Below are 15,306 nucleotides of genomic sequence, written 5' to 3' on the forward strand. Positions count from 1 at the left end.
TCCATACGGTTCTATTCTTAGATCAAATGAGCGACAAGATGGCTTCTCCCCTAATCCAAAAGAAAGAGAAATTCAGGGAGGTGGAGAGCTGGCCTTAGGTTAGGACAGGATCCCGCAGATCGTCTAGATCGTGTTCATGTGTGTGATCGTCAAGGTGGGAGATTCTCTCACACGACTGAGGGCATGAGGTGAAGCTGGACAACCATGTCTGAAAGCACAATGCATTTCTCGGTGTCACGAACCTTCACCAGATAAAGTGCCAGAATGATGGGCTCGTCCATCTTTCAAACTCAATCTCAGTCGGCCGTCAAAGTCACATACCAGATTTGGCTCTGGTCGGGGAGGAAGCCTCCCTGCAAGCCAACGGCTCAATGTGAAATGATTTACTGCGGTGTTTAGCAAGTTATGGATATCACAAATGCCAAAAGTATGAACTAAGAAGCAGGCTTGGCCAATCTCCTTGGAATAGGCCGGGCAAAGTTTAGCACACCGGGTCGGAAGAGGGGCTCCGACGACGACCTCGTACCACCGACCCACAGCCCTGGGTTCTAATCCCGGCTCCGCCGCTTGTCTGTTGTGTGACCTTGGGTAAGTCACTTCACTTCTCTGTGCCTCAGTTACCTCATCTGCAAAAATGGGGACTGACAGTGAGAGCCCTATGTGGGACAGGGACTGTGTCTTGTATCTATCCCAGCACTCAGTACAGTGCCTGGCACATAATAGGTGCTTAACAAACACCACTATTATTATTATTACACCTACCCCTTAGTTGTAGACTTTTGCTGAACCGACATCAGATAGTGGTTCTCCGATCCTGGCTCTGATGTGGAAGTTCCTGCCAAGGCCACCTCTTCCTATTTGGAGACATTCCCCACAGTTTGGACAGCAGGAATCATGCAGCGGGTATTCACGGGAGTCCTGGATTTTGGCTGTCAATCAGAACCAAGCCAGCAGGAAGCTTGCACACTGTAGCCCAGTGGAAAGAGCTCGGGCCTGGAGGTCAGAGGACCTGGGTTCTAATCCTGGCTCGGCCACTTGTGTGCTGTGTGACCCCGGGCAGGTTATTTACCCTCTCTGAGCCTCAGTTTCCTCAACTGTAAAATGGGGATCCAGCACCTGCTCTCCCTATTTAAACTGGGAGCACCTGCTCTCCCTATTTAAACTGGGAGCCCCATGTGGGGCCTGATTATCTTGTATCTACCCCAGTGCTTAGTACAAGGCTTAGCAAATAGTGTGCACTTAATACACATTATTGTTATCATTATTCTTATTATCCTGTGAGCCCCAACAGGTACTAACTGGACCTGATTCTCTTGTATCTACCCTAGCACTTGACTAGTACAGTGTTTGGCACACAGTAAGCCCTTAACAAATGCAATTATTAGTCTTAGTGTACTCCACCACAAGGCCAAATAGCTTCAACTACTCAGGCTCAAACAAAAACTTTCAGCCAATCCTGAAATATCTGAATAAAAGTCTCTGCCAGTCACTTTCAAGGCTCCTTGACTAGACGCGAGAAGCAGCTTGGCCTAGTTGATAGAGCACAGGGTCTGGGAGTCAGAAGGACCTGGGTTCTAATCCCGGCTCAGCCACTTGTCTGCTGTGGGACCTTGGGCAAGTCATTTCTCTGGGCCTCAGTTCTCCTCCTTTGTAATAGGGGGATTGAGATGTGAGCCCCGGGGACAGTGACTGTGTCCAACCTGGCTTGCTTGTATCCACCCCACGCTTAAGACACTTCCTGGCATATCTTAAGTGCTTAAGAAATACCACAATCATCATAATTATTATTGTAAGCCCTTTGAGGAATCATGTCTACTAACTCTACTGCATTCTCCCAACTGCTTTATAGAGCAGTCTGCCTAGAATAAGTGCTCACTAAAGATTTTTTTATTGACCGGAGTGAGAAAAAACCAAACTCTTAGCCCAGTTAAAGAAGAAATGTGAGCTGGGGAAAATTTAGGGGGCGGAAGCAAGCGTGGGGTCACTCGCACGCAGACTGCCTCCAAGGGAGTACACATCCACCTGTGGTCTGACTACTTTTCTTCATATCAATGTTTGAGGAGGTTATTTAGGAGCCGGGCTGGGGACGGAAACCAGGGCAGAGGAATCTTGGAAGCGCTGGTTAGGAGAACGTTCTCCATGCTTGTGTGGAACTGGGAGTGCTTGCTGAAATAAACTCTGACACCATTGGAAGGAGGCCATTTTCCAAGGGAGGGCTGAGGTAAACAGGTGGAATGGGGCCGGCGAGCCAGCTCTTCAGGTCTGCCAGCTTCTCGGTGCGGGGATAAATACCAGACTTCAGTCTTTTGCTATTTTCAAAACTTTCATCACACTCCCGAAACACTAGCTTCATTCACGATCAAAAGCCAGACTCTCCGAGACACGGGCCTCTTGGAAGCAATACCGGCGGGTTGGGGAAAGGAGATAGTAAAAGCATTCAGGGATATATTAAGCAGTCAATCTCTCCTTTCTTCGCAGTTCTTCCTTGATCGTCCTTCTTTCTATTCGAGTCGGTCTTGCCTCTACCTCACGGTTTGTGTGTGTGTTGGCCCTGTGCCCTCAGCTCACACTATTAATAATAATAACAATCAGGGTATTTGTTAAGCGCTTACAACGTGCCAGCCACTGTACTAAGCGCTGGGGTGGATACAAGCAAATCGGGTTGGACCCAATCCCTGCCTCACGTGGGGCTCACACTCTCAATCCCCATTTTCCAGATGACTAAGTCCTCCTTTCCTCTTCTCCCCTTCCTTCTGTTTTGCGCTTATTTGTTCCCCTTATTCATCGCCCCCTCCCAGCCCCACAGCACTTATGTCCATAACTGTCATTTATTTATTTATATTAATGCCTGTCTCCCCCTCTAGACTGCAAGCCTGTTGTGGGCAGGAAACGTGTCCGATGTTGTTACACTGAACTCTCCCAAGCACTTAGTAAGACACTCTGCACACAGTAAGCGCTCAATAAATACGAATGACTGAATGAATGGCAGCACTGTATTCGACCCGATTTACTTGTATCCTCCCCAGCACTTAGAACACTGCCTAGCATTTAATAAGAGCTTAACAAATACCTATTAATATTATTATCTTGAGCTCCCCCGAGGAGGAGCTGGGCTCTCCTCACAGGCCAGATCCCCAATCCCAGATAGAGCTGCTCGAATTCTTGGCTCTCTTCTGGGACTAAGGGCTAAGGCAGATGAGTTAGAAATTCCTTGGGCCGCCAAGCTATACACGTATTCCGAGAGCAGAGCACTTATTCTTTCCAAATCGTTTTTTTCCATTTCATCTGTAGGACGTTAAGATCCAGACTTATGTGGGAACTTGCTTTCCAGCAAATGCACGTCCTAGAAATGTATAATCAAAGATCACTCTTAAACGGCGCGCACAGCCAAATCAACTGATAATATGTCGAATGTGATTTCAAAATAAGTTCATCAAAGGTTGGAGAGCTGTTGTTTTTTGTTTTTCTCCCAGTTCATTTAATAAAGACCATGACCAATGTTCTTTTTTCAGCCCTAAAGCCCCAACAGGATCACTCTGCAATTTTGTGGTTTAACCTTTCAGGTTTGTGGTAAAGTGCAAACCATGTCATTTTTGCAGTTAGTCGACAGTTAAACAGAATTGCAAATAGCTAACCCTGTAATAGCATATCTGCTAGTCAGGACGGGCCAAATGTCATTTTTTTCCCCCGTCCAGTCCCTCTACAGTTCCTCCAGATGGCAGTAAAACACTTCTTCTGTCGGTCTGAATTGCCGGATTTTCTAAGAAAACGGTAATTTTTTAAACCATTTTAGACCATCATGTCCCATCACTCATTCCCCACTATGAGCTGAGCAGAAAGCACCAAGATATTACTATTTTTGAACAGTTTCGGCCCAAAATTCCAAAAAATGATCACCGCCCCCTCTCCCTGCACTGAAATCTACACAGTTTGATAAAAGCCATTTCTGGGACCACTGAAAAGAATCTGGAATTCTAAAAAATATCCAGATCGAAACTTTCAGCCCTTTATCACCCTGGTTTCTTCTGGCTTTTTAGATTACTCTTGATCAGGGGGCAAACGGCAACATCTCGGAACAGTGTAGACGAAACGGCATTTTGAAATGTAAATAATAAGAGCCATGGGTCATAAATCACAGACGAGTTACCTCCAAAATTCACATCACCGTTATGGTCCCTAAATGGGATAGGATCCCTCCTTATTTCTGATCCATTCCAGCTAGGCTGAGTTCACTTGTCAAGTCTGTGAATCTTTCTCTTTGATTTCCAATTCCATCAGCCTTTATAGACTGAGGGAAAAATGGTTAAAAAAAAAAAATCCCTGCTGCCGCACTAGATGGAAGGTGAAACACTGATGTATTACAAAGACTTTCCCCCATCTCTTTCTGTACCGCTTTTGTTAATTCGAAAACATCAACAAAATCGAGAGAGGCCAGAGATAACCGTAATTGGATCTCGAGTAATTCAGGGGTGAAGTTGCAGACTGTAGGCTTTTAAAATTACATCAGTACATCAAAAGAATGTTTGACATGCTTCCTCTTAGAGAGGGTGACGGAGTCATTCAGTCTGAAGGCAGGATTTGTTGCCAAACTCTAGTACGATTCATAAGGTTACCCTCTTCTCTCACAAACCCTCCAAATTCCCATTATGCCAGGGTAGAGGAGTAGAGATGAGAAGAGCAAGTCGACCCACTCTTTGATACTGTCCTCTTCCAAGTGCTCGGCGCAGTGCTCTGCCCACGGTGAGTGCTCAAATGATTACCATTCTGTGATTAAAATGATCACTCTAATGATGCTAAAGCTCATTAAACACCCCAGTACGAGTTGGCACTAAAAGATTCTAAAGGCGAGGGTTAAAACATGACAGGGGAAACTACAAGCTTCCCCTTGGTTAGAGAAATAAGAAGAGCCACTATCTTATGTCACAGACACGTTAAGAAAATAGACGTCAGTGATCGAAACGTGAAACTGACTTACGATGAGCACGAGGTGTCATGGTCTTGACTCTTTGGCTCGGTGTCGCATTTCTCTTAAGAAAAAAAAGGAAAGAGCGGAGAACGCATGAATGATAGTTGTGCTTCAAGATTCCAGATGCAAATACATTTTCAGCCATCATCAATTTTCAAAAATGGCCTTCACTGACCCAGCCCCGGCTCTGCCCAGTAATTATTTTCTCTGCTCTGAACTGCCTAAGCTCTAACTGCTAAGTGGGTACTGAAGCGCTCTTCACGAAAAATCAGAGAGCTCGGAGAAGGCAAGGGTATACATAAGCTGTCTTGGGTAGTGGAAGGAGTTACCTCCGATGGTGCAGTTCACTTTCGAGCATGTGTGTGGGTGAGAAGGCCAATGCGGGACTCACAGTCCCAGCCACGCTGGGTACACAAAATGGTAGTCCCTTGTGTTTTTTTTCTGCTTGAGATTGGCAGGCACTGAGGCGGTTTACGTGGGTCCCAATTCCGCCTCCGCCACTTGTCTGCTCCGTCACCTTGGGTAAGTCGCTTAACTTCTCTGTGCCTCAGTTACCTCACCTGTAAAATGGGGATTAAGACTGTGAGTAGCACCTGGGACAACCTGCTAGCCTTGTATCTCCCCCCAGCGCTTAGAACAGTGCTTGGCACTTGGCGCTTAAATACCATCATTATTATGTCCTCCCTTCTTCTCGGAACTCCCTCCTTCTTTCTCCTCCGGCAGACCGGTCGGTACTCTCCCTATCTTCAAAGTCCTACTCAAATCTCCTCTCCTCCAGAGGCCTTCCCTGATTAATTTCTCATTTCCCCTTTTTATTCACCTCCCTACTCTGCAACCTGTGCCCTCACTCCCTAAGCATTTAGGGACTTACCTATTCCCGTCCCTCACGGTATTTATGTACGTTAGAGAAGCGGTGTGGCCGAGTGATTAGACCACGGGCCCGGAAGTCAGGTTCTAAACCCGACTCCTCCACTTATCCGCCGTGTGACCTTGGGCAAGTCACTTCACCTCTCTGCACCTCTGTTCCCTCATCAGCAAAATGGGGATTCAGTATCGGAGCTCCCTCCTACTTAGAATGGGAGCCCCATGTGGGACCTGATTATCTTGTAGCTACTTCAGTATTTAGTACAGTGATTGGCACATAGTAAGCGCTTAAATAATAATGATAATAATCATGGTAATTGTTAAGCGCTTTCTACGCGCCAGGCACGGTACTAAGTGCTGGGATGGAAATAAACAAATCCAGTTGGACCCAATCCCTGTTCCACAAGAAGCTCACAGTCTCAATCCCCATTTTACAGCTGAGGTAACTGAAGCCCAGGGAAGTGAAGCAACTTGCCCAAGGTCCCACAGCAGACAAGTGGCAGAGCCGGGATTAGAACCCATGACCACTACTGTCATCATTCCGCTCTTTTGCTTTCCTCTTCCTGTAGTTTTTTTCCGTGTCTGTCTCCCCTGCTAAACCGTAAGTTCCTTGAATGCAGGGATCGTGTCTACCAACCCTACCGTACTCTCCTTCGAGCTGTGTCCGGTGCTCGGCACGGAGTAAGTACTCAGGACGTACTCTGGATTGCTCGCCTGATTAGAGAGCCAGCTGACCAATTTGCAGGAGAGGAAGGATGCCACAGCGGGAGTTGTTCTTCCACTAGACGTGACAGGCTCCTGCTTGACCGCAGACACGGCTGTGCCTGATGTCGAGTGAAGCCCTCAGGTAAACTGTTTGGGGCTTCGCTGACTAAATATCCCACTGTTGGTTCCGAAGGGACTAACAATAAAAATAATAAGAATTGTGGCATTGTTAAATGCTTACTGTACGCCAATCGATCAACGGTAGATTAACTGAAAGCCTCTAGGCTGTAAGCCCTTTGTGGGAAGGGTTTGTCTTTCTGTATTGCTGTATTGTACTTTCCAAGCACTTAGTACAGTGCTCTGCACACGGTAAGTGCTCGATAAATATGATCGAATGAAATGATTGAATGAATGGTATTTATGTGAGGAGCATCGAACTAAAAGCTTGAGAGAGTAAAATACAATAGAGTTGGTAAGCCCTGTCTAAGTACTGTGATAGATAAAATACCCTCAGGTTGGACACAGTCCCTGTTCTAGAGTTGAAGCAGCAGGGAGGATTCTTCATTCTCTTCCCCCACCCCCATCTTTGGAGGGGCCCCCTCCTTCTCCTGCTCCCCCAAATCACAGGGAAAGGCAGGTCTGACTGCTCACCTGCCCCATCTCTGTCTTTCACCTTATTAATAATAATTAGAATAATAATTACAGCAATTGTGAAGCACTTACTATGTGCCAAGCCCCGTTCGAAGCGCTGGGGTGGATACAGGTGAATCGGGTCGGACGCAATCCCTGTCCCACATGAGGCTCACCGTCTTATCCCCATTTTACAGATGAGGTAACTGAGGCCCAGAGAATTTAGGCGACCTGCCCAAAGTCCCACAGCAGACGTGACGCGGAGTCGGGATTAGAACCCAGGTCCTTCAGACTCCCAGGCCCGTGCATCTTCTCTCTGCTGCACTGTCCCGCTCTACCCTGACCATCGGCTTCCACATACCGACGCAATTCCTCTGACCTCTTGCTCCATCCCTCCTGTCAGTCAGTCAGTCGTACTTATCGAGCACTTACTGTGTGCAGAGCACTGTACTAAGCGCTTGGGAGAATATAATATAACAGATCTCAGCCACACACCAGTGTGTTCCTGAATAAGTTACTTTCTTAGTGTTGTCTACATTTGGGCACCACAAGTGTAAAGTCCTCTCCGTCAGAGGCTCTTAGTCGGTCCGATTTGGGTTAGTGAAGGATGGGAGCAATGTGTCCTAAGGGAAAGACCACAGGCCTGGAAGACAGGGGACCCAGGAAGCATCATGGCCTAGCGGAGAGAGCACGGACTTGGAAGTCAGGAGGACATGGGTTCAAATCCTAGCTCAGCCACTTGCCTGCTGTGTGACCTTGGGCAAGTCGCTTCACTTCTCTGGGCCTCAGTCACCTAATCTGTCAAATGGAGATTAAGACTGCAAGCCCCATGTGGGACAGGGACCATGTCCAAGCTGATTATCTTCTATCTACCTGAGCGCTTAGAATGGCACTTGACAAAGAGTAAGCGCTTAACAAATATCATTATTATTATTATTATTATTAATAATAATCCCAGCTCTGCCTCGTGCCTACTGTGTGACCTTGGGCAAGCCGCTTCACTTCTCTGGGCCTCAGTCACCTCATCTGTCAAAAGGAGATTAAGATTGCAAGCCCCATGTGGGACAGGGCCCATGTCCAAGCTGATTATCTTCTATCTACCTGAGCGCTTAGAACGGCACTTGACAAAGAGTAAGCGCTTAACAAATATCATTATTATTATTATTATTATTATTATTGTTAATCCCAGCTCTGCCACGTGCCTACTGTGTGACCTTGGGCAAGCCGCTGCACTTCTCAGTGCCTCCATTTCCTCATCTGTAAAATGGGGACTAAGACGGTGAGCTCCACGTGGGACAGGGGCTGTGTCCCGCCCTATTACCTTTCATCTACCCTAGCGCTTAGTACAGTGTCTGGCACATAGTAAACACTTAACAAATCCCACAGTTGTTGTTGTTATTATTAACCCAGGTCTACCACTTGCCTACTGTGTGACTTTGGGCACGCCACTTCATTCCTCAGTGCCTCAGTTTCCTTTATCTGAAAAATAGGGATACAATACCTGTTCTTCCTCCCCCTTTGGACTGTGAGTCCCAGTTCAAGAGACTCTGTCCGATCCGATTATCTTTAATAATCTACTCCAGTGCTTAGCACCTAGTAAGGCTTTAAAAAAATACCACGATTCCCACAATTACTGGGTGTGCAGCACTGAGCCTCAGCCACATCGCAACCCTCCCTGCCTTCACAGCCCTCCTAAAAAGCCTCCTCCTCCATGAAGCTGTCCCTAACACCTACATCCATCATCGTCACCTTGCCCTCAGCCTTCCTGTGGCTATCTACTCATTTCATTCAATTTAGTCATCACCACCACTCATCAATGTATTTACTGAGCGCTTACTGGGTGCAGAACACTGTACTAAGCGATTGGGAGAGTAAAATAAAATAGAATTGGTAGACGTTCCCTTGTCCACGGAGCGCTTACAGTCTGGTGAGGGATAGACATTAATAGCAATAAATATCATTCATTATATTATTATTTATTATACTCATCTGTGGAACGGCCTACTTGTGTTTCTATCGGTTTTAACTAAACTCTAACTTGTGTTGGCACTGCATGTCTATAATCTGTGTCTGCCTGTTTGCCCCACTAGTTGACAAGTTTCTCGTTTTTCTACAAAAACGTTCAGGCCATGTTTCCCCACTCCCCGAGAACTTCCAGCGTTTGCCCATCGACCTCCGCATCAAACAGAAACGCCTCACAAATGGCGTTAAAGCATTTAATCACCTTGCCCGCTCCTAACTCACCTCGCTACTCTCCTCCTACAGTCCAGCCCACACACTTTGCTCCTCTAATGCCAACCTGCTCACTGTAACTCCGTCTCTTCTATCTTGCCGCCGACCTCTCGCCCACGTCCTGCCTCTGGCCTGGAACACCCTCCTTCTTCATATCCGACAATTATCCTCCCCGCCATGAAAGCCTCACTGAAGGCCCATCTCCTCCGAGAGGCCTTCCCTGACTAAGCCTTCCTTTCCTCTTCTCCCACGCCCTTCTGACTTGCTCCTTTTATTCACCCCCTCCTTTCCAGCCCCACGGCACTTATGCCCATATCTATCATTTATTGATTTATATTAAGGTCTGTCTCCCCCGCTAGATGTGTAATCTCATTGTGGGCAGGGAATGTGTCTGTTTATTGTTATAGTGCACTCTCCCAAGCGCTAAGCACTGTGCTCTGCACAAAGTAAGCGCTCAATAAATGCGACTGGCTGACTGACTAATGTCGGCTGAGCAGAAGGAAGTGCAGAGTTGGAGCGGGCCAGGGTGATTTTGAAGTGGCAGAAATCCAATTCAGGAGAACGATGAGCACCCCCTGGTAGCCTCTCATTTTCTGTTGCCAGTTGCCCGCAGATTGTCAGTGGGAGAGAAGCTCCCACGGATCAACTGCGCTCTTCCTTCTGGCCTCCTCTTCCTGTGACTGAATTCACGGTTCCCCACAGAATCCTCGTCCTCGGAGCCCCTGCCCTAGGCGAATCCAGACGCGATTATGAGATCTCGTGGGTGGTGTGGCTTCTCACCAGCCGGCTTCCCTTGCTCTGCTGAGGGCTTTTTTCTGCGCTCCCTCATAGCACTATCCCCTCCGGGGGCTCTTCCCTCCACACCCGGAGGGTGACCGCTCACTTTCAAAGCTACATCACCCGGCCCGGAGTGACTGGTGATCGGCAAGCGGTGCTCTCAGTAGGCCGGGGGGGTCACGGAACAAACAAGGATACGCAGGCTTTGTTGGCGGGTTTTAATGACATGAGCAGAGTCGGTCATGTATTTTTAATTCCTAGATCATCACTAATCCCCCTCCGTGGGGCCAGGGGAGAACTGGAATAAAAGCTTTGCTTCCCAGGGAAAATCCACTCTTCCTCCGACAACAGGGCCTGCATGCTGACCGGCTGGACTTGATTTCCCCGTTTTCCTACCGTCTACCTGTTTTTGGAGGGGGTGTGAGTCTTCCCCGGAGAGGTGCTGTTTTTCTTAGAAACTACCCCCGAGGGCTCGACGTAATTTGGTTAGGAATCTCACGGTTGGTTTGCTCTCCCCATAAACCTCCCTTTTCCTTTGGGAAATTCATCATTTGTCCCATTTCATCTTCATCCCGTTCATGCTCGGTGCCCGAGGGCCAGGAAAAGAGTTTTGTTTTGGGGGGCGAGGGGGAGGAAGGGGCAGGGGGCAGTTCTGGAGCTGGCTGTCAGCTTGCCTGGGTCTCTCCTGCTGCTTCTCACCCCTGAGTATTGGGCAGGACTGGAAAAAACATAGCGGGGAGGCAGAAGGGACAGGGACTGTAACGGCTTGGTTTGGGGCTGAGCGTGGCTGCGCCTTCTGCTGGGTGACCCTGGGCAAGTCACTTCACTTCTCTGGGCCTCAGTTACTTCACTGGTAAAATGTGAATTGAGACCGTGAGCCCCACGTGGGACAGGATTGGGTCCCACCCGATTTGCTTGTATCCATCCCAGTGCTCAGTATAGAGCCTGGCACCTAGTAAGCGCTTAACAAATACCATCATCATCAACCCTATTTCATTCACTCCTTCAGTCGTATTTACTGAGCGCTTTCTCTGTGCAGAGCACTGTACTAAGCGCTTGGGAGAGTACAATACAACAGTAAACAGACACACTTCATGCCTACAACAGAGCGTGTGTGTTACATTTAAGATCGTAACCACAGGCATGTTGGTCTCTCAATCAATCAGTGGAATTTTTGAGCACTTCCTAATAATGATGGTATCTGTTATGCGCTATGTGCAAGGTACTGTACTAAGCGCTGGGGTGGAAACAAACACATCGAGTTGGACACACTCCCTGCCCCAGATGGGGATCACAGTCTCAATCCCTATTTTCCAGATGAGGTGACTGAGGCCCAGAGAAGTGACGCGACTGGCCCAAGGTCACACAGCCGACCCGTGGCAGAGCCGGGATTAGGAACCTATGACCTTCTGACTCCCAGGCCCGTGCTTTATCCACTGTGCCACGCTGCTTTCTGTGTGCAGTGCACACGGAGAGGATGACTGATTTAACAGAAACGATTCCTGTCCTTACTGAGCTGGCAACCCAGTCTCACTTTCTCGCCTTTTCTCTTCTCCCCTCTCCACCGGTCTGCCAGGCTCAACCTTGGAACAACTGACCCAAACCCCTGGAGGTCTGCCCTTTTTTGAACCCAGGCGTTCTGGTCATTTTATCAGTGGTCTGAACGCAGCGAAGCGAATCTCTCCCACCCCTCTGCCCCAATCTGCGGCCCTGAAATGATGCGTTGGGAGAAAATACCGGAGTCTCGGGTGGGACAGGAACCGTGCTCAACCTGATTCTCTTCTATCTACCCCTCTGCTTAATGCAGCGTTTGGCACACAGTAAGTGCTTAACAGAGGCCACTCCTCCTCAGAGCTCTTCCTTTCCCTAAGCAAGCCAGACTAGGAGACTGGATCTCCCCTCCCCACCCCGGCCCCCAAATAGCACTGACCAAAGAGCTGAAGGCTTGGGCCCAATGGACTCTTCGCCCCGCTGATTCTTCCCCCTCCTCCCTTGTCTCCTCCGGGGCTCACTCCGCCCTCCTCCTCTGGCCTACCAACACGCGGCAACCACATCTCTATCAAGTCCAGTTGCAGAGAGAGACAGTTCTTACTTTGAATAAGGTGTCCGGTGGATACATGCTGAGAGTCCTGAAATAATAAAAGAGGATCGATTAATGTTTGCGTTATAATTTCTGTCAAAAGCAACAAGAGATTTGAAAACAAGCTCTCGGACTGGTCGTTTGCCATCCAGTTGTTGCCCATAATGGCCAGATTGCTACTGACCCCGAAACCAAACGTTTTCAAGAAATGCCTCTCTGGGGTTTCGGGCACTATTCTCCTTTGCTTTTTATTGCCTTTCATCTGACCCCATTTCCCTACTTGCTACTGGCCCTCTCCCGCAACCCTCAAGAAATCCTTTAGTATAATAATAATTGTGACATTTGCTAAACACTTTCTGAGTGCCCCACTGTTTTAAGCGCTAGGGTGGATACAAGCAAATCGGGTTGGACTGAGGCGCAGAGAAGTGCAATGGAATCCAGGATCATCATTATCATCATGGTATCTGTTAAAGCGCTATGCGTCAAGCACTCTACTATGCCCTGAGCACTGCTCTAAGCGCTTTAGTGTCCTCTTTGATCCTCACCCCAGCCCCACAGCACTTAGTTAAATATTCTTAAACTTTACTACTTCCCCATCCCTAATTTATTTTAATCTCCATCTCCCTTGTAGACTGGAAGTTCCTGAGGGCCGGGATCGTATCTACCGACTCATATTGTACTGTAACCGCTTACTATGTTGCCAGTCACTGTACTAAGCACTGACATGGATATAAGCAGATCAGGTTGGCCACAGTCCCTGTCCTACATGAGGCTCACGGTCTTAATCCCCATTTTAGAGACGAAGGAACTGAAGCACAGAGAAGTGAAATGACTTGTTCAAGCCCATATAGCAAACAAGTGGCAGAGCCAGGATTAGAACCCATGACCTTCTGGGTTCCACTACACCAGGCTGCTTCCCTCAGATGACTACCACCTTTTGGAGGAGGAGTCAAAGTGATTGGTGTTTCCATGATGCTTGGCAGGCCAGTGGAGTATCTGAAAATATTGCCGGTTGCTTCTTCTCCGCTTGAGGATTTTTAAAGCTACTTTGGTATTTAAAAGCCCACGGATAATGAACCAAATTTTTTTCATTTTTGTTCTTAATAGCGTTTGTTAAGCGCTTATTATGTGACAGGCCGGTGGAATGTCTGAAAGCATGACTGGTTGCTGCTTCTCACCTTGAGGATTTTTAAAGCCACCTTCATAATTAGAAGTCCACAGAGAATGAAGCTAATGTTTTGGGTTTTTTTAACAGTATTTGTTAAGCACTTGCCATGTGACAGGCACGGTACTAAGCTCTGGGATAGATACAAGCTAATCAGGTTGGACACAGTCCATGTCCCATGTGGGGCTACCAATCCTAATCCCCATTTTACGGATGAAGTAACTGAGGCACAGAGAAGTTAAGTGACTTGCCCAAGGTCATCCAGCGGATCAGCGGCAGAGCCAGGATCAGAACTCAGGTCCTCTGATTTCCAGGCCCGGGCTTTTTCCTCTAGATTGTAAACTCACATTGGGCAAGGAATTTGTCTATTATGTTGTGTTGTACTCTCCCAAGTGCTTAGCACAGTGCTCTGCACAAGGAAGCACTCAAAAATATGACTGATTTCCACTAGGCCACACTGCTGATTAGGATCAGATCAGACCCCGCCACTGTCCTACATGGGGCTCACGATCTCAAGAGGACTGAGGCAGATATTCAATTCCCATTTTATGGATGAGGAAACTGAGGTGCAGAGAAGGTAAGACACGGCCAAAGTCGCAGGGCAGGCTAAGTGCTGGAGGCTGGGATTAGAAACCAGATCTCTGGACTTCCGGTCCTGTACTCTGTCCACAAAGATCTAGATAGACCCTGGAGTGATGAAAATTAATAATTGAGTATATGCAGATAAAAATGAGGGCTGAGGAGGATATAAATAAGTGTGTAAGTGCTTGGCATTTTGCTATGCATCTATCTCATTTACAAAATCCCCCAGTAATGCCAGGGGGACATGAAGAGAGTGAAGAGGAAGTAGATCAAGGTATTTATTTCATTTTCTGCACTTGCTTCTCAATAAACCCTGAAGAAAACATCTTTGAGAGGCAGCATGGTCTAGTGGAAAGAGCCCGGGCCTGGGAGTCAGAAGATCACGGGTTCTAATCCTGCCTCCACCACCTGTCTGCTGTGTGACCTTGGGCAAGTCACTTCCCTTCTCTGGGCCTCTGTTACCTCATCTGGAAAATGGGGATTGAGACTATGAGCCCCACATGGGGTGGGGACTGTGCCCGACCTAATTTGCTTGTGTCCACCCCAGTGCTTAGTATAGTGCCTGGCACATAGTAAACGCTTAGCAAATACCATCATCATTATTATTACTATTATTAGTATTTTTATCCCTGCAAACAGACACAGAGTAGAGAACTTTGAACTTCTTTCCCAACGTACTGAGTTGTTCTTGGATGTGAGCAGTTAAATTTCCTTTCATTGGGAGTTTAAATTGCACCCTTCATCTTAACGCAGGTTTTATTTTAAGGTTTATCTACTTAGCCACAGGCTTGCCACTTTAATTTCTCACTCCATCCCCGCTCTCTTCTGGTTGCAGTTGTGATAGCCTTTGAAACTTTAATAGTCTAATTAATAAATTGAAAGCCTCAAGCTACCAGACAACTAATTAGTTGAGATGCAAGTTAAAAGAAGTGCAGGATGTGTGAAAATTAATGATGTTGATATTCTATTGGGAAGAGATGAATTAGCAGCAACATTTTGAGCATCTTGGAAAAGAAGTGGTATAATCTAGAGGTGAATTGAAGCACAACCGTCTTTGATTCACCACCTCCGCTCTGCCATCAGGGACAGGCAGGATACGGCAGAATTTTCTAATTCCCTCTACTGCCCTGGTAATGCCTTCATTTCTCTTTCTAATCCAAAGGTCTTCCTCAGAATTGTGGTATTTGTTAAGTGCTTACTGTGTGCCAGGCACTGTGCTAAATGCTGGGGGAGATACAAGCAAATCAGGTTGGACACTGTCCCTGTCCCACGTGGGGCTCACCGTCTCAATCCCCATTTGACAGA

At 47.5% G+C, this 15,306-nt stretch overlaps 1 protein-coding gene and 1 non-coding gene across 6 annotated transcripts in view; both read right to left on the bottom strand.

Moving 5' to 3' along the window:
• The window catches only part of AFF3 (AF4/FMR2 family member 3), a 271,517-nt gene that overhangs the window by 89,645 nt on the left and 166,566 nt on the right, over window positions 1-15,306 (bottom strand). For all 5 annotated transcript variants that reach the window (XR_003753929.2, XM_039914931.1, XM_029048242.2 and 2 more), the window contains 2 exons: window positions 12,267-12,303; window positions 4,976-5,027 (listed from right to left, as the gene is read on the bottom strand). Coding sequence is in view for 4 of the 5 variants with exons in the window: in XM_039914931.1 (XP_039770865.1) it covers window positions 4,976-5,027; window positions 12,267-12,303 (89 nt within the window). In the remaining variant the exon portion in view is untranslated. The remainder of the gene's footprint in view (window positions 1-4,975; window positions 5,028-12,266; window positions 12,304-15,306) is intronic.
• Window positions 3,129-3,188, bottom strand: MIR7416 (microRNA mir-7416). Its single transcript, NR_127400.1, has one exon. It is a non-coding gene; the product is annotated as a microRNA mir-7416 (primary transcript).

This window comes from Ornithorhynchus anatinus, chromosome 20 (assembly GCF_004115215.2).
Source record: "Ornithorhynchus anatinus isolate Pmale09 chromosome 20, mOrnAna1.pri.v4, whole genome shotgun sequence".
NCBI lineage: Eukaryota > Metazoa > Chordata > Mammalia > Monotremata > Ornithorhynchidae > Ornithorhynchus > Ornithorhynchus anatinus.